The sequence below is a fragment of the Xenopus tropicalis genome, chromosome 8, assembly GCF_000004195.4.
Source record: "Xenopus tropicalis strain Nigerian chromosome 8, UCB_Xtro_10.0, whole genome shotgun sequence".
Taxonomy (NCBI): domain Eukaryota; kingdom Metazoa; phylum Chordata; class Amphibia; order Anura; family Pipidae; genus Xenopus; species Xenopus tropicalis.
Genome location: NC_030684.2, coordinates 101,573,860 through 101,596,487, shown reverse-complemented (window position 1 = coordinate 101,596,487; position 22,628 = coordinate 101,573,860). Strand labels below are relative to the sequence as shown.

The following is a 22,628-nucleotide window of genomic DNA, read 5'->3' as shown; positions in this document are numbered from 1 at the left end:
TTTTTTTTTTTTTTAAAGTTGAAAAATACTTTTATCGGAATTTATACCCAGTTAAATGCTTTATTCATTTTACAGATCTCTGAGATACATATATAAGTTCCACACTCAATTTAAATAAGTATATAGGAATTAATAGAAATGAGCAGAAGTCAGTCTGTTGAGTTCTGGTAATTATTGGATTTTGTTACGTTGTTCCAGGGTTCAGAACTAGTAGCCCAGAGCATATAAACAATCTGACATACTGCTTCTGTTAGCAAATATATTTATAAGTTGAAAACTATTGAAGATATTTAATAAAATATATATCAGAAAGTTTCTTAGAATTAGATTTGCTTTTATTATGCAAAAAAAATAGTTGTTGGGTGCAAGACACCTTTTATTGTAAACAAACCAGGGGCACAATGTGCATTCAAATACATTAATAAAAAACTCTTTAATGTTACATGGGATTTTTCATTGTTACTGGTTATTCTTTTACTATGGCATATCAGCAGTAGCCTTTCCCAGCCTCATGAAACATGCTGAGTTTTTCTCACAGACACTATTACCCATAAAGTTTGGTGTTTTGGTTACATTTTTTTTTACATGCTTATGTTAACTGCATATGGCTAGATTAATTATTCTAGTTTGTAGTGGTTATTTGTTGTGGTGCATCACTTTCTGCATTAAACTGTGTTATGTAATGTTCCTTTTTCTAGATTCCAAATTTGGGAACTTATAATGTTAATGGGCAAAAGCTGGAATTGAAAGCTTAAATATTTGAGCTCTCAACTCATTTTCAACGATCTGCATCACTGAGTAAAATCATATAAAAATATGCTATTGTTTCACATCACTACACTTACACTTATTCACTTTAGGTGCCCCTGGCACTAGAGACATATGCCAGTATTACTAACATGTGTTGAAGGTAAAAGTAGACATGTAGCATAAGTGAGAATCCCCCTAATCTTGTAGGCAATGATAAATAACGTGCCAGCTTTCACTCTCGGCCAAAAATGATCATTAACTTTTAAAATGGCCCCCTTATTGGAGCTCCCCATTGATCCTCTGCGGTTCTTGTCCATGGGTGGATGTGTACTAACAGTTCTTGCCAGAAGCGCAGGAGGTGAAGAATAGCCAATCACAACCATTCATTTACACAAGCAAATACGGGCTTCCGTTCCCTATCAGCTGTTGATTGGTTCCTATCCTACAGTGCATGGTGCTGAGTGGTGGCCACCGGCTCCCCTGAACAGCCTAAAGGTGGCCATACACGCACCGATAATATCGTACGAAACCTCGTTTCGTACGATATTCGGTGCGTGTATGGTATGTCGGCGAGTCGACCGATATCGCAGGAAGCTGCTGATATCGGCCGACTCGCCGATGGGACCAGTTTGAAAATTTTGATCGGGCGCCATAGAAGGCGCCTGACCAAAATCTCCCTTCAGCGCTGAATCGGCAGAAGGAGGTAGAAATCCTATTGTTTCTACCTCCTTACCTGCCGATTCAGCCCTGAATGGTGTGTAGCGGATCTGACGATGTTTCGTGCGACCGATGGTCGCACGAAACATCGTCAGATCGCCACGTGTATGGCCAGCTTTAGCCTAAGGACCCATAGAGCAGTTCAGTTGTCTGCGATAAAGCTCTGCTATAGTGGGCAACTAACCACTCCGAAATGCATTTCAACTGGCAACAATAGGAGTCGCCAGTGAAAAGGCCATCTAGCAAGGAGCTAAAAAAAACCAATGTGATTAAAACAATAGGCAACATATATGTTCATCACCAGCCCTATTCATTGAGCTTAAGTTGAATAATGGGGAAGGATGTACTGTCCCTTTAAAATCACTAAATCCCAGTGGTAATAGTGGGAAAATCAATAACTTACAGATGCTCTCTTAGCCTAATGATAGTCATACAGCCCAACCAAGCACACACACTATAAGTCTGGAACTTACAGCATCACGGGATTATTTGCATCAGGGAAATATAGATTTTATGGTAATGACAGCCCCTCATTTAGTCTTCCATTTAACATTACAAGGTTTCATTAGGAGCAAAGTAGAGTAAATAAATCATAGAGTGAAAAATCTAGAAACATTTACCAACAAGCAATGGGTTGGCCTTTCTTTGTCCTTCAGAGAAGCTTCACTATGTCATGGAATATCTATAAAATTCTGATCTATTGCTTGTTGGATATTAGATCAAGAAGGAACGCTATCACTTATTTGAGAGATGAAGATAGAGAAATCTATTTCTAGCTCTGTGTTTCAGAACTCCCTATAAATGCTTTACTGTGTTTGGTGTAATCCCTTAGTTAATAAAAGACATTTCAAATGCATTTAATAGTGCTAGTGCTAGTGCTGCTTTACGGGGAACACGAGCAAGGGCCACTTACTTGATCTACAGTCTTTGTGGGGCCCTGGATAGTGTCAACTGTAAAAAAATAAGTATCTGCAGTGGTAATGGCATCCAGGAAAGATTGAAACTATAGGTGTGTGTGTATAGTTAGTAGATACATTAACTGTGGCTCTTTTTATTGCTACTAGCAGCTATTGTTAAATTATATCTAAGGGAAGGTTGCAATAACTTTCCCAAAAAACTGAACCTCATGCTTGCACTATACTACTTGTATTGCTTAAAATAGTGATGCAAAATTCGTTATGGTTAGCGATGAGCGAATCTGTCCCATTTCGCTTCACCAAATTATTCACAAATCTTTTTAAAGATTTCTTTTGTCACGTGGCAAATCTTTCCTCAGCGAACTTTGTTGTCCGTAATAATCCACCAATGGCAAAATGAGGAAATTCACCGCAAATCCATGCCTGGCAAATTATATCACTAGTTATGGTCAGTGGTGTCCCACATGGTATGGGAAGAAAGAATTTATGGGCTGCTCAGATATTCAAGTCTTTATGCATTTATAGTAAACAACTGTACTGTGACACATTTTACTAAAACACATGTGGTGATGTGATTGGTCAGGCAAACCTACAAAACTTTCTTAAAATGTGTGCACAAAAAAGTGTGCATCTTCTAATAAAAGTTATGGTGTTATGCTATTGCCAACATGTATAATGTTTGACCCTATTAAGTTGTCAGGTAGTCTATTGTACAGTCTTCAGGCTTGGAATCCATTCTTGCCCTGTTACATTTCTGCTTATGTTTGCTGTAGAGTTGTGATAAGTAGCAATATCTGTCCCTCTTTACAAACATAGGGCCTTGACTTTGCTGTTCGCACTAACTCTAATCTGGGCTGGTTGTCTTGATTCCTGTAATGTATTTTTTTATTTTTTTTTCAATTTATTGTGGTTACCAACTTTTTTAGAAATCGGTTGGATACTTGTTGTTTCTTTGGAAAGTCTGTGATTAAAGCACTTTTCAAGCATCTTTTATTGCAAATATACATAAAAATGATAAATATTTAATGGCAATTTAGTTACTTTGAAATACAAGTCTTTTTCTTCTGATAGTTCGCTTTTTTATCATGTGAATTTCCCATCACTGACTGGGTGCAGAGTCAAATTTGTTACCCTGGTTGAGCACAAATATAATGATGTCTAATTAGACTTGGCCTCTATAGGAATGCTGGGTATTGCTGTTTGGGTGCCTGAAGACTGCCCACACCTTGGAGGTGCCAATTCCTGCATAAAACACTTATAAGACTTTAACAATTAATTATCATAATGCAATGAGTGCTATTAAAGGAGGAAGGGTGGGTGTGGATTGTTGGAGTTAATCATAAGAGGGGGCAGCGTTTAAAAGTTTGAAGCTTTCGCTGTGTCAAGTCTATGCTGTCTGGCTACTAGACTACAACTAGAAGCACCCACTGCCAAAAGATATTGGATTTTATAGTCAGCAACAACTGGAGAAATTAACTGCACATTTGTGTTTTAGGAACAGTCTGTCCTGGGCAAAAAATGGTTGGACCATCTTTAGTAGCGATGTGCGAAAATTCTGGCCAGGCATGGATTTGGTGTTTCACCATTGGCGGATTTATTCGCACAACGGTCGCACAACGGGCACAAAAATGCACGCAGAAAATTTGCGCAAGAAGAAAATGATGTGCAACAAAAAAAATGTTGTGTGCTTGGTTTTTTGGATACATGCAACAATTTTTTTGGTGCACGTCATTTTTCACGGTTCAGGAATCTTTTTAAAGATTCGCTAATTTTTTGCCGAAACAAAATGAGACAGATTTGCTCATCACTAATATTTAGGAGAAGAAACCTTTGCAGGAAATAATGAGAAGACCCATAATGACCCTATGGTGTGTAGTCCTCTAGTACCAAAGCAAAACACTAAGCAATTTGAGTGCAGCACAGGAGGTCCTGCCATAATAGGGCCCACCATTTGTGGTGTCATGAAAGGGAAACAAGTTCCGGCAGATTAATTTCCAAAACAGAGTGTATAGCCAGTGGCTCCAATGGGAACATTATAATAGTTTGAATAAAACTAGAATTTAGCAGAGCACACTATAATGTACAGTTGCAGGGGTAACAGAATAGTTAGAGATAACCAACACTGATAGCCTGAAACTTATTATTGCTGAATACTGTATTTTCAAATTTCTGTTCCCCTAAGTAAACCCCAAAGTGCTTGCACATGTGCTTCACCCAGAGTGCCACAAATTAGTGACCAGTTTCCCCACACTCACATGCTCTGATTACAGTGGGACTGGCTCACAGGGTAAGGGCTGATAGGGGGCTCGCTTACCATTTGAGCGCCTGACAATGTTCTCCAAAAACGTGTTCTGCGGTGCCACCAGCCCTCGTTTTCCCCCCGGCATCCTGTGCATGGGTAGCTCCTGGGCTGGGACGCGGTGCTTTTTTTTACACTATTTGTGACCGAGTCCGGGTTAATAGACTTGGGTGGGATGAAGCAGTTCATGGTAACTCTCCTCGGGCTGCCTGCGCTGAGACTGTGGCACGGCTGCACACAGGGCTAAGGAGCTGCAGGCTCAGGAGACAGTGCGCCTGCGTAGTCTGGCTGCCCGCCAGCACCATGGCCAGCGTCCCAACGCGGCTCACACCTGCCTCTCTGCTGCCCGGCTAGCAGCACTGTCTGGGTGGGCCGCTCACCTCTCCCTGCATTACTTTGCTGCCTCTCAGTTGGTTGCACTCGCTCATGTGCTGATCAGATTCCAAGTGAGACGCTCATTTGTTGCACTCTCCTCCACTCCACAATTTTAGAAAGTCCTTTTTGACTCCCCAAAGCACCCATGCAAAAGGACAGTTTACTCCCTAAACAGCTTTGTCTCTCCTGCACACTTGCACTCTGTGTTACTGTATATCCTGTGGGCTCTCATCCCTCGCTCGCTGCTGCAACAATCAGCTGCCGGCTCCCTCCCGCTGCTCCTGCCTGCTACTTTGTATCCTCATTTAGATTAGTCACTCTTTGCTCTGGCTTTATTACTGTGCCCTCCTCCTTTGCAGTGTAGTCCCAGTATAAGCAATCCTACCCCTCCCACTTAAACCACGTCCCCTCCTTAGGATAAACTCCCACAATCCACACCCACCTACCTCTCCTTCTTCCCTACACAGTATCATTTATAGCATCATTTCATTAAAATGATCAATGGTTAAAGTCTTATAAGTCTTACATGCAGGCATTGGCACCTCCAAGGCGTGGGCAGTCTGCATGCACCTGTTGAACTACAATACCCAGAATCCCCATAGAGGCTGTGGGGATGTCTGATTATACATCATTACATTAGTGCAGGGGTCCTCAAACTTTTTAAACAGGGGAGCCAGTTCATGGTCCATCAAACTGTTGGGCCGGACTACAGACCTCAAACTAACCCACCCCACCCTCCCTCTCCAGCTCCCTGTTTGGCCCTCAAACTATGGGCCAGTCTTACGTCCTCCCTCTCCCTGCTCCCCACTCCATCCACCCTCTCCTAGATCCCTACTCCCCCCTGCCAGGGGTGATGACACAAAGGGGGCTGGGTAAATTACCTTGGAGGTACTAGATCCGGCCCGCGGGCTGTAGTTTGAGGATCCCTGCATTAGTGCTTCACCAGGAAAAATGTTAACCAGTATTTCAAAGTAACTTAATTTCAATGTTACTTGTGCAATGGCACTCTCTGCTTATATTTATCATTATATATATATATAATATACAGTCAGTCTGCAATATAAGGTGCTTGTAAAAGTACTTTCGTGCCAGGCTTTCTAAAGAAACACAGCAGAACTAACTGATTTCTAAATAAACTAGTACCCACAATAAACTACAAAAAGAAGAATTTTATAAATTTTTTTAAGACAACCAGCCCAGATCATAGCGCAAACAGATATTGCAACTAATCACAGCTCTACAGCAAACATAAGCATGTAACAGGACAAGAATGGATTCCAAGCCCAAAGACTGTACAATGGACTACCAGACTACTCAAAAGGGCCAAATATTATACTTGCTGGCAATACCATAATACCATAACTTTTATTAGAAGAAGCCCACTTTGCCGAAAAATTCTCAAAACAGTGAAAAAAGAAACCGCAAAAAGCAGCTACCACATGACTTTTTGATGCGTGCAACATTTTTTAGGCTACTGCTACTTGTTTGATGCAGCTGTGACTTTTTTGACTCAACCGCCACTTTTTCGTGACTCTGCACTCTGGGTGTAGTTGTAGTTTAGCAATAGCTGCTGGTGGCAATACAAAGAAACACTGTTGGTTTATCTACTAAATATAGATGCTCTTCTATAGTGTCTTCCTGGATGCCATTAACACTGCAGATATTTATTTTCTTACTGCATACAGTTGATACTCTTCAGGGCCCCACAAAGACTGTAGATCAAGGCAGTGGCCCTTGCTTGTGTTCCCCATAAGACAGCACAAGCACTATTTAATGCATTTGAATTGTCTTTTATGAACTAAGGGATTACACAGTAAAGCATTTATAGGGAGTTCTGAAACACAGAGCTAGAAATGGATTTCTCTTTTCTTCATCTCTCAAATAAGGGATAGCGTTCCTTCTTAAAGAAAAAGCTAATATCCAACAAGCAATAGATCTGAATTTTATAGATATTGCATAATACAGTGAAGCTTCTCTGAAGGGCAAAGAAAGGCCAACCCATTGCTTGTTAGTAAATGTTTCTAAGTTTTTCACTCTATGATTTATTTGCTCTACTTTGCTCTTAATGAAACCTTCTAATGTTAAAGGGAAGACTAAATTAGGGGCTGTCATTACCATAAAATCTATATTTTTCTGATGCAAATAATCCTGTGATGCTGTAAGTTCCAGACTGATAGTATGTGCACTTGGTTGGACTGTATGACTATCGTTAGGCTAAGCGTTTGTGATTTTAAAGGGACAGTATACCCCCCCCCCCCTTGTTCAACAAAGTTCATTGAATTCTTTGTTTGTCCTTGTGAGGTAGATAAACAAATTCCCAGTATACAACCTTCTCCCTTTACCATGCAAGCAAGAGTTTCTTTTATATTTCTCCACAAACTAGTCCCACCCATCTATTTCTTTTCCTGCTGGCTGCTGTCCCAGGCTTTGCAGGGGAGCCAGTGCCCGCCACTCAGCACTGTAGGACAGGAACCAATCAGTAGCTGATAGGGAACTGAAGCCTGTCTTTGCTTGTGTGAATGCATGGCTGTGATTGGCTATTCTCAGCCTCCTGCACTTCTGGCAGGAAACATTGGACACACCCACAGACAGGAACAGTAGAGGATCAATGGGGAGCTCCAATGAAGGGGTCATTTTAAAAGTTAATGATCATTTTTAGCTAAGAGTGAAAGCTGGCACTTATATTATTCATCAATTCCTTCACTTTAGGGGGATTTTCATTATGTTACATGTCAAAAAGAGGGGTTTATTTTACCTTTAATGTTTTATTTCTCATTTTAATATAAACAGCCTTCTTATATGTAATTTTGAATAGACATTATAGGGTTCTAGCCAATTGTACAAACACATTCTTTGCATGCTTGTATTTATAACTATGAATGGAAGCTGCAGCAATGACAGCACCTTCTATGTAAGACCAATTTATGTGCTTTTCCTGTTGCAAAAAGGAAATCATCAACTTTACTCACAGATACAATCACAAACTGTGCAACAGAATGATTGGAAGATCAACCCTGCCCTTCTACATTGAGCTGCTTGTGCTTTTTCCAGTAGTCAGGACATCATTTTATCTGCACTGATTTATGTTCCTGCTGTCAGAGAATGTAAAATATGTGTTAGATGTATGTTGCTATAAAGAGACACTCTCTGACAGCGTTGGGTTTGTTTTGATAGAAAAAAAACAACTACAGAACTTGATCACACTTATAAAGGACAGTTCCTAACATCCACTCATTACAAAAATCTACACACACACAATGAAACTAACAAGGCTGGAACCCACCTGTGAAAAAAGGCACAAAGATTGCCCAGGTGAAGAAACCCTTACAACCAATAAGATCTTTACTTTTAAACAGATAAAAAGTAAAGGCCAACTGCTTTGAGTGATTAGACTTACAGCATACTTTGCACCTTTTATTGCATAACTGCCCTATCAGAAGCAAGCCACATTATTACGGGTTGACAATAAGGTAACTGCTGCCAGGCAGGTGTATCCATGACTGGCATATTCTTGCACCATGGGTTCCTAGGCCTTGTTTATCACAACCAATCCCATTTTTGCTTTTTTTGTTTTGTAGTTGGTTGAATAACCACTGCCTGGTTGCTAGGTGTTACTGCCCAGATGCATATTGGACCACTTTAAAATATCTATTTCCTTTGTGCATTACAGCATTTAATACTAATAAATATAATTTATGTACGGAAAAGGCACTGAGGCAGAACACAGCAACCAGGAAACTTACTTTCATTGCAGTGAAAGGATAAATCAGCTGAGTGTTAACAAAATATTGCTACCATGCTATTAAAAATCCCCTGCAATACAGTGTTATAGTTGCATCCAATATTTTTTTACATGTTTCCTATAAGTGAAGACTAAGGTAAAGTGCAATTTTTAATGCATTCCAGTGGAAATGATTTATCAGAACTGTCTCCTTCTCTTCTCCTCTTTTTACCACCAAGGTAGAAAAGTTTTGTAGAAAATATTATTGCATACAGTGTCCAGCTGAACAAGTGTATTTCTATATCTGAAAGGATGTTTCTTCCAATAGCTGTTCTTTATCAGATGTATTACCCTTTATTTATACAGAGAGCAAAGAAATGACTACCATATTTCAATTTTTTAACAAGCCTTCCCTTTTTAAAGAAAATGCTATTTTCAGAGGTTTCCACATATGCGCTAAGAGTCCAGCAGCTTATTATTTATATTCAGTGACATTAAACTAATAAAAACAATCAACCTCATAAAAAATGTAAGAGCTATTGGATTTTGCATTCCTACTGTTGGCGCACTGTTATATGAAAATGGCACAATGTAATATTCCCTATGAGTCTGCAGGGCGCTTATATTGCTTTTGGATTTAAAAATGACATGTATAAAGATGGTCTTACTGAGAGAGTCCAATACAATAGGAATTGTAAGAGGTCATTAAACATGGCTTGTTGTAGACTCCCTCAGGTACCACTGAGAGAAACAGAATTGTGTTTGGGAGAAAATTCATACTTTCACCAGTTAGCAATTTACTTTAGGGTGAAGACACACAAAGCTACTAGTAGCAGCTAAAATAAATAGTTAAAGCTGATCATTAACGGATAATTGTTTCCATGTGTGTTTTAGCAGAGGCAATTCTCAGGGTATGTTATTGCATTTAGCTATGACAAGAAGCTGCTACTAAGTCTTCACCCTAAAACATCATTTACCCCAAGAGGTCAGACACTTCTCAGTTTTTGGAACACTGTGTGGTCTGACAATTTCTTACAGCAGCATTCAAAATGCAGTTGGTCGCTTCCACGAGATGCATCATGAGTTACCCCTGCACAAGATGACCAGGTATTGCATTAAATGTTACATTTTTGTTAGCAGCAATGGGCAACACATGCTTCTCTAATCTTCCCTAATAAACTTTGGGTATCTGATGGTGGAAAATCACAATTCTCAGAGACAAAAAAAGTTAATTTACTTTATTGCAGCTGGAGTGAGAAAAAAACGCCCATTGACTTTAATGCATTTGTAGTAAAAAAAAAAAAAAAAGTGTGCGTAAAAATTGTTGCAATTATAAAAAGTCACCTATTGACTTCAATGCGTTTTGCAAATTTTTCATGAATTTTCACGAATTTCCATAAATTTTGTTAATTTTTTGGCAAAGAGAAGAATTACAGATTCACTCATCATTAGTTTCGTCACTTACTTTTCCTCCACATTATCTGGGTGCACCAGGACTGCAGTTACCCCAGTGCACATGTGTGTTTTTATAGGGGGGAGAACATGTCATGATGATGACTGGTAGCACAAAGCAGTTTGGAGTGGTAGTACTACAATTGCATAAGGGACATGAATCCCATGTTGCCTCAGGGCTTTAGATGGCCTTTAAGTTAAAATGGCATTTAAATAATGCAGGCAATACCAGAGTAAGCATTTAAACAGAGAAAAAACATTAGCATTACAGTTGCTTCTAATGGTATTAATCCACATTCCTACTGAAAAGCACATGGATAGGGTTGGTGGACATGATAAATGAGCCTAAGATTATGCAGTAAGTTACTTGCCACCCAAAAGGAGAATAGCAGTAATTATTAATACATCTTATTGGACAAACAGTCAGTTGCAGGAGAGATGCTTTCAGCAGGACCAATATGTCAATGAGTCTGTCAAGTCTAAAGCAGTATTGACCAGCTAAATGGACATTTTACACTTACACAAAAATGGATGAAGGGCAGGGGTGTTGCAGATGAGGCAGGAAAGGGAAAGTGGTGCATTAAAGATTAAAGCCTAAGAAGGTGTAATAGAAACTATAATAATTAACCTCTGTGACCTGTATTAAAACATGTTATGCATAATAGAGTTTTATAAAGGTTTGCAACTTTATATAGTGTATAGACACAATTTAGGTAAAGAACATAAATACATGAAAGCATTACAAAACTCAGGAACAGCAAAAGTTTATTCATCTGCCAGACTTTGCATCTTATCATTGCTAACAGCCAGGCCTCCACCTTATGGGCAAGTGGGACACCAGGAAAAAAATTGGTGGGTACCATAAGCATAGTCCCACTACCTGCTGGACTCTGTGCATGCCACCCCCACCCCTAAAACAGGCAAAAGAAAATGGAACGTGGCACAACCATAATACACGCATCAGGTGTAGGCTGGCAGGCTTCATAACTAGATAACAGCCCTGGTGCGCCCAGACACCCCAGTCTGACACCGGCAATGGACATGCAGTATTTTGGTTCTGTGTGTAGAAGAGCCATGCCAAATCACAAACAACCCTTCCAATTGGCCTCAGGCTTAGAAATACTGCCCTAAACATCAAAATCATTTACAAATAATGCCAGATTAAGTCTTTCAGCAAAACTTCTTATGATTTATCTCATAAACATTCAGTAGACTTTTATGGGGAAATTTGGAATTAGATTTGGAGATACATTTTTATTATCCAATTAAATTTGGAGATAATTCCAGGCATCAGAGCAGATAATGCAGTTAGTATTGTATTGAACTTATTATCAGTTCAAAGAAAACACTACTGAAATAACTGTTACCCTGTGTTTATGAAAATTCAACTCATGAATATGTACCCTGTTACTGTCCCCCTCTGTGCAGCCTCTTCCACACCAGTAAACCCCTGCCCTACCTAGTGCCACGACTCCACATCAGCTCTCTGTAGCAGTGTTAACATCTCCAGTCTCTTAGTAGATTATTTTAGCAAGCACATTACAGCAGGATTTACCACTCCAGTGGCACAGCTGCTCTTGTCTGAAAGCCCACTGGAGTTGATCTAGCCCCCTGCCAGAGTATCACAGCTGCCCATCTGTTTCTACAATCTTAACAGTATAACCTCTCTGTTAGTTTCACTCTGTTAGCCCCCTTTCCCCCAGAAACAATATTAATCCAGTTATGTCACAACTATCATCCCCTTGCTCCAGGGAAACTCCTAGTTTTATATAGTTGTATGTATATTTGTATCTATATATCACTACTTATGTACACAGCACTGTACAGCTAAATAATAAATTAATGGTACAAAAGGGGGGGTCATTACAATAATACATACTAAGTACAGTTGCATTAAATATTAGGAGCTAAGTGTCAAAGAGACAAGAGGAAGGAGGCCCCTGTCCCATAAAGCTTACAATCTAGCTGCCCCTGTTTAGTGCCGTAACCCATTCCTTAAGTTAGTAATAGCCTTGTGTTTGTGCCTTACAAAAGATCTGGGATACTAGCACTTGTTATATTTATCTTCGGGAATGCAGAATTATGTTTTGTATATTAATCTCATCTCTAAAACAGTATAATTCAAATGCTTCTAATTATAACAAAGAATAATATTCAAATAAAAGGAAAGGTTAAAACTACATAGAAAACGGGATTTGTTAGGGCAGTTTGAAAGATGAATAGAATACTTTTATATTCTAACCTTTACCTTTAGTTTAAATAAAATTCTCTCCTACCCAGCGGTTCCCCTGGGCTGTAGATACACACCAGCTCGATATTTTTTTACCCATTACTTTTTGCAGGAGGGCATTTTAAATTGCTTGGTGCCAACAGAGCACTGAAGAGCCAACACACATCAAATCCATAATTTTTATTATGTTCTTTTGAAAATCCAAAGAAAAGAAGGGCTACTGCCAAAATAAAGTACATTCCTGCTGGAGTAGTTTGACTTCAGGATTATCAGGATGTTTTTTTTTCTTTTAACAAAAGAAAGTGTTAGTAACACTTGTGTGAGCCACATGTGTTCAAAAAGCAAGCAATATAGGTACTAGAATAATAGTACCCAGGAACCAATATGATACAGGAGAGCAGTTTTGACATCTGCTGTGACACATAGACAATTACTGATTCAACTATGATTTCTTAGTAGCATGAAGAGTGCAAGAGCATCTGGTAGCATCACATATTGAGATCATTTTGCTGGGGGTTTCATTGTACCTGTGTCTTATACAACACACAGCCAGAATCTAAAGGGCTGATTTATCAATATTTGAATTCAAATTCTTACTGCGATTTGAGGGGGCTAAAAATTCATAAATTCTATAGCTATTTTTTTTTTAAATTTGAGCTTTTCAATTTTATTTTACAATTTTTTTGAGAGTTTGTTGACCCATTGAAAATGATGAGTTGAGTTCGAATTCAATACATTTGAGGGGTTTTTTCCCGGTTTCATTCGATCAAGTTTTTTAGATTCACGCTTTTTAATAAATAAACATTCAAGGTTACCAAAATTCACACATTGAAACTTTGATAAATAAGCCTCTATGTATGTATTGCATTTATGAGTTATGATTGCAGAGAAATATATTGCAGACGTTCATAAAACTATGATGAATTTCATAGAACTACCCAAGTGCTCACTCCACTGCAAGCTCTGGTCCCAGCTTATTTAACCTGACATTACTTCTCTGTAGGCTGGATGGCAGGAGATTAAACATTTTCAAATTTTCTATTTGATTTTTTAAAAATGGCTTTATCTAGACTGACTTTATTGTAGATATGTATTCCTAAAGAACTACAGAAACATAGTAACATAGTAGAGACACAGCTCCTTCAGGTTATACATGTTGTCCAAAACAAACCAGACTCAAAAAGACAATTGGCTCAGCTGTTGGATCAACTTTGTAACCTTATATTTTCTTCTTGATAAAAATGTAAGCAACAAAAAAAGCATTTTTCACACCCTAATTGAACCTTTCTAATAATCTCAATAAGTGCCCTACAGACAACAGAAGCTTTAGAAAGTTTATTGTAAGGATCCATTATATAATTTACATAGTTATTATATGACATCATAAGTGCCCAGAGTGTAAACATCCCATCTTGGCCAGTCTTTCTTCATACAGCACAAAAATACTGGCACAACAGGACTTAATTTAAGCGGGATAAACCCTGCTGATTTTTAATAGTAGCAAACCATATAACGTTTCGGGGGCACGCCCCTTTGTGCCCCCGAAACGTTATATGGTTTGCTACTATTAAAAATCAGCAGGGTTTATCCAACTTAAATTAAGTCCTGTTGTGCCAGTATTTTTGTGCTGTTTGGATCGTGGTGGAGAGTGCCGAAGTCTCTCCTAATACTGTGCACCAGGTGGAACAGAGTGGAAAGGCCAGGGCGTGCTGGTGAGTGTGGATTGGCAGTCTTTCTTTATAACCAAGACTTTTCATTCCCTTTATCAGCTTAGTTGTTTAAAATTTCTGTAAAACTTTCCACAAACCTTTCTGAGCACTGGAGACTAAAGGGGGCATTTATCAACATTCAGATTTTTGTGGTTTTAGAGGTTTTTAAAACCATGACTAAACTCATTTCCATGAATGTCAGTCATTTATCAAAACATTGAGTTTGAAAAAACCATGAAACGCCAAAAAAGTGACTTTTTTGTATTGTTGCACAAATGACAGCATAAAAAAAAATCAGAAAACCTCTGAAACCACAAAGCAAAGAAAGATCTTCCAGATGTTTAAAGAGACATCTGCCATTGACTGGTACATGATCGACAGGTTTTAGATAGTGTATTCTTGCTTTTGTATTTGTATAAGTTTTGTTCCATAATATATCAGGGGGGGGGGGGATCACATTGTCCCACCTGTGGTTCTTAAACTTTGCTGGTGGCTCCTGCTTCTGACTGGTACTGCTTTTACAGCAATGTTTATTATCTACAAGTACCTCAAAAGTCCTTCTCCATCAATTCTATACCTTCTTTAGTCCCATTAACAGTAAAAGAAACCTGCATTTTTAAAAGTGTATTAATTAACAGCAATGAATCTCACCTGTCACTTAGCTGCCCACATTGCCAGTTTGCAAAGCTCCCCTTGCAAAGAAAACACATCCTGGATGAATTAATTTGTCCTACATAATTGGTAAACACAGATACATTGCTTCAGTGCTCTCATTAGCAAACAGATTAATTATATATGGAATCACTACAGACTTTTGACAAACCACTTTGAATTTTAGTCCACTTAAAGAATGTCCTATAAATATAAACAAGAGGCAGGAGCTGATAGCATTTGCCCCATGGTACTAAAAGAGCTTAGGTATGTGGTTGCCAAACTACTTTACTTAATCTTCTATGATTCTCTTATGTCTGGCATGCTGTTATTGCTAATGTGGAGCTATTATTCAAAAAGGGATCCAGTTTAGGCTTGTTAGTTTGACATCTGTCATAGAAAAGCTTTGCTAGATTGTAATAAGGGATAAGGAAATGGAATACATTTCAAATCACACCATTAAGAGTTTGTGCCAGCAATATTATGAGTTTGTGCTATGATTTATTTTGCCAAAAAAATGCAATTGCCTTCTAAGGGGAAGAGAGCATAAACCTAGACCTTGGGGTTGTGGTAAATGTGATCTACTTAGATTTATGAAATCACTTGACACAGTACAGAAAACTAAGGAGTCCTGGCCTTGAGCATAAAAATAAATAAAACGTTATGCACTTGGGAAATATAGCATGAATGCTAGTTATACTCTAAATACAATTAATTGGGCAGCTTCAATAACTGAGAAGAGGGTCACTCTGCAATCCTAGGCAGTCAGTGTCTAATAGAGATGCATCAAATCAGTAATTTTTGCATTCAGCTGAATTCTAAATCCTCTTCAAAACATGTGGTAAAATACTGAATTGTAACTCTAAGGAGGTAGATTTAGCAAAATGTGAGATTAGAGCTCACCACAAAAAATTCACTTACTTTCTATTCGTTCCTATGGGATTTTAAAAGTATAGTTATCAGCGGAGTTCACCATACGCTTCTAAAAATCCCATAGAAATTATTAGAAAGTGGGTGATTTTTTCTGTGGTGAGCGCTAATCTCATATTTTGATAAATCTGACCCTAAATTTGTGTATTCAAATTTAAGAAAAATCCTTGAAAAATGCTAGCTTTCTTCTGTCCAGCGCATTAAATTCACATGACTTTTAGGGTCCAGATTTGATATTGGCTGAACAGTAAGGATCCAAAAGAATCCTGAATTCTCAGGTTTATCTAAATCCTGGATTTGGTGCATCCCTAGTGTTTAGTAAAGCTAAAAAAGTCATCACTTGTATACAAAACTGATTCTCTGGTGCGACTCCTCCTTGTGTAACCAGTGCAGTTTTGGCCTCTAGTCGTAATAAAGAAATTGAGAGATTCCATTAATTTCATATATGTTCTTTTTCTTTTTTGAGGCAAGATGGGTTTCTCAGACAACCAGAAAAAAACTTTGTCATTTAGTACCTATGGCACAAAATAACAAATATCCTTGTTATTACCTTGCTATACCTCATGAAGGAATGGACAAATGGCCTTCTTGTTAATAAAAAGACAAACTATTCAGGAGATCTTCAGTGTTTATTATTAATGTAGAAGCTGAATGTTATTTTGTTTTATATTGTATCATATTGGAATCTAAATACAAAATGGAAACTCCCTTATACAAAGAATTTGATGACAGAAATAAACATGTAGCCATATTACAAGACTTAAAACAAAAAGAACTTAAGCCCCTGAATGATTCCCCTGCCACCAAGGTATGAGTTTAAGCAAGATCTTTTCCAGCTGTTCTGTTCTAAAAAACATTTCTTTAAAGACAAAATAGCAGCACAATGTTTAGTACAGAGTATACCTCACAGCATGCACTAATACATCTAAGCACTTTCCTGCAAATATGAAACAGTATAAATCAGCAGAAACAACATGTGTCAGCACATACCCTGGGATACCTCTACCTTTTCAAGATGGAATGCCTTTTCTTAACGCTGGTTTTTCACATCTCTGACAAGTTATATAGTTTCTAAAATGTGATTTAAGAACTGAGTGGATCCAGGCTTGCCATTAGCCATTATCACTCATAAAGATGCACAATAGCATGTTACTGAGGCTGTCGGAATATATCACAATATTAGGACCCTGAATAAGCAATTAATGCTCTTGTCTCTACAGGTTTCCCTTTTGAATCACTATTAAAGGGGACCTGTCACCCTAAGAAATAATTCCAAATTGTTTTCTAATGTGTTTGTCAAGCATAGTGGTGGGGCAGGCAATATATGATTGACAGCTTGGATTTTTAAATGCCTTTATAATGGGTATGGATGAGTTAATTAAAAAAAATGATGAATTTGGATTTTGTGTTAAATTTAAAAAGGCTTGGCTTGGCTTGGAGACAGGTCCACTTTAATGAAGAATACTACAGTGTCTTATAAAAACAGCATAGTTCTGACACTGGGTATCTCTAAATACATTGCCTAAAGTGCCCAAGGAAATGGAGAATTAACTACCAGGTTCTTTGCCTTGTACAAAAAGATCCTATAACTGTTGAATCTAAAGAGGTCTAAGGAAAGCTTCTCTTCCTCAAATGCAGGTTCTCAGAATCACATAACTCTGCTTTGTATCATGAGCATGAGTGAAAGGGACCTAGAAATACAAGTATAGGACCCATTATCCAGAATGCTCGGGACCAAAGGTTTTCCGAATAATTTAGATCTTCATACCTTAAATCTACTAAAAAAATCAATAAAACATTAAACCCAATAGGATTGTTCTGCCCCCAATAAGGATTAATTAAATCTTAGTTGGGATCAAATACAAGGTACTGTTTTATTTTTATAGAGAAAAAGGAAATCAATTATAAAAATCTGAATTATTTGATTAAAATGGAGTCTATGGGAGACAGGCTTTCCGTAATTCGGAGCTTTCTGGATAATGGGTTTCCAGATAACGGATCCCATACCTGTACAATATCCCCTCTTGTCTTTGGACATGCATATTAGAACATTATACCTTTTCACTTTTAGTTTTACTGTACTACACAAATAAAGTCAACAGGGTTGTATATATAGTGTGGCCTTGCAAGTCTTAGTTCCCATTAATCCATATCCTAATAATGGATCTGAAACTCCCAAAAGAGTTGAAGGAATGCTTTAAGTGCACTCCAGAACTACTACTAATTTTACCTAAAATGGCTCATTATGATTGGGATATGAGCCCAATACAGTTTTACAGGAGCACTGAGTTAAGGTATATCAATATTGTTCAAGTGTTTCACATTTGCATGACTGCCCACTCTGATATTGTAACACCACATCTCCCTATGTTTGCATTAATATTTAATTTAAACATTTATGTAATCAATTTATATAATTTTGTATAGGTCGGAACTTTATCATTTCAAACTTGTAGACAATACATTTAGGTAAGGTTAGACACCTACAGTATGTTTCTAGTTTTACTAAACAACTGAAGCTGTCTTAATTTCTCTGTCTAACCCAGGGAGGACAAACTTTAGTCTAATACTCATCAATAAGCAAAAGATAAGGTTACATAACTTGCCTAAAATGTTGTGTGGTGTGGATAAGGTGTCATGTTGAAGCCCTACTAATAAAATCTCACTTTTGAACATAATTGGAAATACGTTTTCCTTATGTAACCAGTGTACTGGGTGGAAGGTTCCACTTACGCCCCTGTTTTTTGTCATGGCTATGGTGTTCTAGATTCTCTATTTACACAGCTTGGCTGAGAAGGCCGGACTCTGAAATTAATTTACAGGGTTGGGCATAAGAAACACTTTTCTTATTTGGTGTTGAGTGCGTCAGGTCTGTGTTTTGAGGTTGCACACTTCTCATTAGCTGATGTTTCTGAAAGTAAAGCTATCTGTACTTCATAAGGGTGACATGTTGGAGGAGTGAATTAGCCATCTCAGTATTGCAATTGGTCTCTCAGTTTCCATGCAGTGGGAGGACTGGGCAGCTTTGTTTCCTATGACATTTTGTACACCCTTTTGCTTGACAACCTTTTTGTTCATGGTTCATATTAGCATAGCCTTATATGATTTTGTTTATGAATATAAGCATTTACAAAGGATTTATGGTCTGTCACAAGAACCACATGTCTACACATATATGTCCCTTTATATGCTTTATCAATTTCTCTGAATGGTTGTACTTTACTTGCACTCTGTAGTAGTTATACTGCAGGTACTTTTTTGTCAAAATACACTTTTTTATGCTTATGTATCTGGCTCTTAATGAAGATCTAAGGGCAGGTAGTCCATTTCTCTTAAGTGCTTTTTGTGTTTTCTTTGCTTTCTGGTAGGTGTTACACCGATCCCTCAGTCTTGCAGGTTTCACATATCAGCTTGATTTCCCACCCCTAAAAGCTTGACACTATGACCCCTGGGGGATGGGGTGGCCATTTAAAGGTCTGAGAAGAGAGCATGGGGGATGGGTTATCCTATTAGTGCTCATATGGAGTTTGTCCAAAAAAGGAAAAAATCACAATAAGTATGATACACCTCTCCCTTATTATAGCTCACCATCCAACTTCCTATTCTGCTATGGTTTGCATCTGATTGATTTTAGCAATGCGGTATTTCTCCCATCCTTCTTTCTGGATCCAAACCAAGTAATCATGAAGTCTGTTGCCAAGCTAATTTTCTGCATCCCCTGCTACACTTCATTTAGTCATCAAGATCATTTGGCTGGCGACAGTAGACATAATGTGGTTCATACCCTGTCCATTCAAAAACAGCCATCCATGTCCAGCCTTATTTCTCACCCTTCTACAGTCTGTATTTTGTCTTCACATCAATAACCTAGAAGAATTTTACAGTTAAATCAATTTGGTCACTGGCATCAAGTCTTTTGAAAAGTCTCCAAAAAATACTCATGACAGCAAGTGATACAGTGAATTCTAAATATTAAAAAACTTAATGTACATTATATTTGAGCTGTGCAATTCAATTTATTTTATGTTATTAAAAATATAAATTGGAAGTTATTACCACCAAACACTTATTCAATTGATATTAATTTATTTGTATTTAAGTGGTAGTTATAAAGAAAAATCACAAATGCTAAATATATTTCCTTCTTGGCAAGAAAGACAACTATGGAATTCCAATGTCTTCCTTTAGATTCAAAGCTATAGCTCACTAATGCTGAAAAGAAACAACTTGGCAACCTTGTAATGTACAGCCAAGATGTAGCTGTCCGACCGACTCCGCCACCTTGCACCAGAGCTAGTTAAAAGCTGAGGGTGCTTTGAATACACAAGGAGTATACCTGGTGATATGTTATTTCTAGAAACTTAATAACAATATATTTTTGGCACAGAGAGCTCCAAAACCCCCCAAAACAAGCTAAAGAATATGAACATTTCTATTCTTATTTTTACAGTATATGCAAATGATGGATTTTATAATCTAGGCCTTTATATTATACTAAGGGACAGAAACTAGAAGTTAAACAGAATATATTATATGTGCCACAATTGTGCCCAGTGCTTTACAAGTGCAAAAAAGGGAATAAGCTATTATAAAAATCAGACAGTAACTGCAGAGGAGGACTAGTCAAGTGTTTTTTTTGTTTTTTCAAAGCTTACATTCTATTTTGTGAAGATGCTAATGTCCATTTATAGGTAATTACAAATCTACAAAAGTAACATTATATATTTTTAAGCAATTAACAAAAGGTAACTCTAGCAAGAGAAAGATTAAAACAAGTAAAATAATGAGGTCTATCATTTTTGTCAGGCATGATAATTGTAATGTTCTTTAGAGCACTAAAGGGGTCATCTTTAATCAGACAAATAGAAATGCAGTAAATTGGCATTCAAATCAACAACAATCAGTGGGTTTATATGTTTTGTCGCATGAGACCATTGGAAGAGAATAAAACTGATAACCAAACCAACATCAATTGTTGGATTTCTATGTATTGTTTAACCAATCAAAGTGCAGCCCAAGGGTAGTCCAATCTGCAACAATCATGGGGCTTATAAATGTTTATGTTTGTGCTTTTATTTGTGCGTGGAGATGTTTACAGTATTGATTTAAATGTGAGTTTAGAGTTTTACAGAGATGGTTCTCACGCCACCTCAACAGGAGTACAAACAGATCAATAAATATAACTGCATCATTAACGGAGCCAAATGAGGACTTAACAGCTAGGCATTTATTGCTGTTGGGGGAATTCAGATGTATAGCAGTTTTATTTTTTTTCTTTTTAAAGATTTGCAATATCAGTTTAAAGCAAGTGGCTTTTATCTGAGAAATTTTAAAGGCTGATCTCTATATTAAACACAAAAATCAATATGGACACTCAGCTAGAGTGAACCCCTGCTTAAACTACTTTATTTTTGGATTACACTTACAGCAGCAACGTAATATACAGTAACTAACAGAGCAACTGAACAGTTTACCGAGAGCTGTATATAGCTGTTTGACCATGTTAACCTAAGCAAACATGTTTCCATTCTTTCTACACTGTGCTGCCCAGGCAGCCTCCCACCACAACAAATACATGTATCCACTAATGGCAGGTGTTTACTGGTTTTCTACTTTTGGGGTATTTTGTGGATGTTATATTTTATCATAATCATTCCACAGAGCCTGAGATACACAGGAATGGTCCAAATAGTGCTTTATTATATTTAATTTATATATTTATTATATTTAATGGCAGATTTATTCTTTTGAGGATTCAACTTGCACCATTTCCACTCAAGAATTAAAGTACAATTAGCAGCTTGAATCTACTTTATTTGTCCAGAAACCTGGCCCTCAATTCATGGCTTAATGACTAAGCAAATACGTTTGAAAATATTTTTTTTCCAGTTTCCAAAGCCCTTGGTTTGTGTACACAATCTTTCGGCTCAGAGTTATATAAGGCAGTGAACAAGGTACTACTCCTATTTGGCTGAGAAGGAGAACAAGTGATTGGCACTGAGGAGTCGGAGGCCCCACACCTCAGCCAGGTACCAACGAGGAGTAGGAGTTAGGTTAGTGAGAGACAGGTTAGGTTTGTGGAGCTAGTGAGAGTTAGTTTTAGGTTAGTGAGAGGAGCAGCTGAGGCTCCAACCAGGAAAGAGGAAGGGACCAGTGTCCTGGCGGTACCTCACCCAGATAGGGACCCAGTGGAAGGCAAAATAGGGCTTGGTGTGCCTCAAACACAAGGCTGACCCATGTGCTTAAAGTCTACAAAGGTACAGTGTATGACTGTAAGTCCATAAACATATACGTTGTGTGCTTTGAAAAATTATATTCACTGAAAAAGCACAAAAATGTTCAGCTTGAATGTGCATTCATACATCAGTCCATACAGTTAATTTAGTTGTGATTTAGTTTTGTTAATTTAGTTTTGTAACTTGTAATTACTGTATTAATAGAGATATTCACGATCACATGTAAGATCATATACAGATGTTAGACTGAAGTAGAATGGGTACAGAGACCAAATAATAGCCCACTCAGTGACAGATGGTTCAAAAATAAAGCAAGTGTAACACTATTTTGGCTATGAAATGGTTAAGACCAGGCTAGTATTTTGGTGAGCATGGGTTACATGCGACTCCCTTTCTTAGGATGGGCATTCGCTTAGGTGGAAGAGGCCTGAAGGGAGCAGAGGGTGTAGTTGAACTACAACCCACTGTGTAGTGCAGGTGTAGTAAATATGGACGCCAGAAAGGTTCTTGTGGTAAACTATGGTTTATTGTCGAAGACACATTTTCAAACAGGGTTATCAATACTCACAGACAGGCAGAGGTAAATGTTAAGTAATAGTGCACTCTGAGAACGAAGAGAGGGTGTGCACCGTTTTATCCCA

The 22,628-nt window shown here is 37.9% G+C and overlaps 1 protein-coding gene across 4 annotated transcripts in view; it reads right to left on the bottom strand.

The window, feature by feature from the left end:
- The window catches only part of kcnh5 (potassium voltage-gated channel subfamily H member 5), a 197,523-nt gene that overhangs the window by 146,877 nt on the left and 28,018 nt on the right, over window positions 1-22,628 (bottom strand). For 2 of the 4 annotated variants that reach the window (XM_031890224.1, XM_031890225.1), the window contains exon 1: window positions 4,699-5,360. The exons of the other annotated variants lie outside the window; for them this stretch is intronic. In XM_031890224.1, the coding sequence (XP_031746084.1) occupies window positions 4,699-4,780 (82 nt within the window). In that variant the 5' untranslated portion in view covers window positions 4,781-5,360. Of the gene's footprint in view, window positions 1-4,698; window positions 5,361-22,628 lie in introns of those variants that run through there. 4 annotated transcript variants of the gene reach the window in all.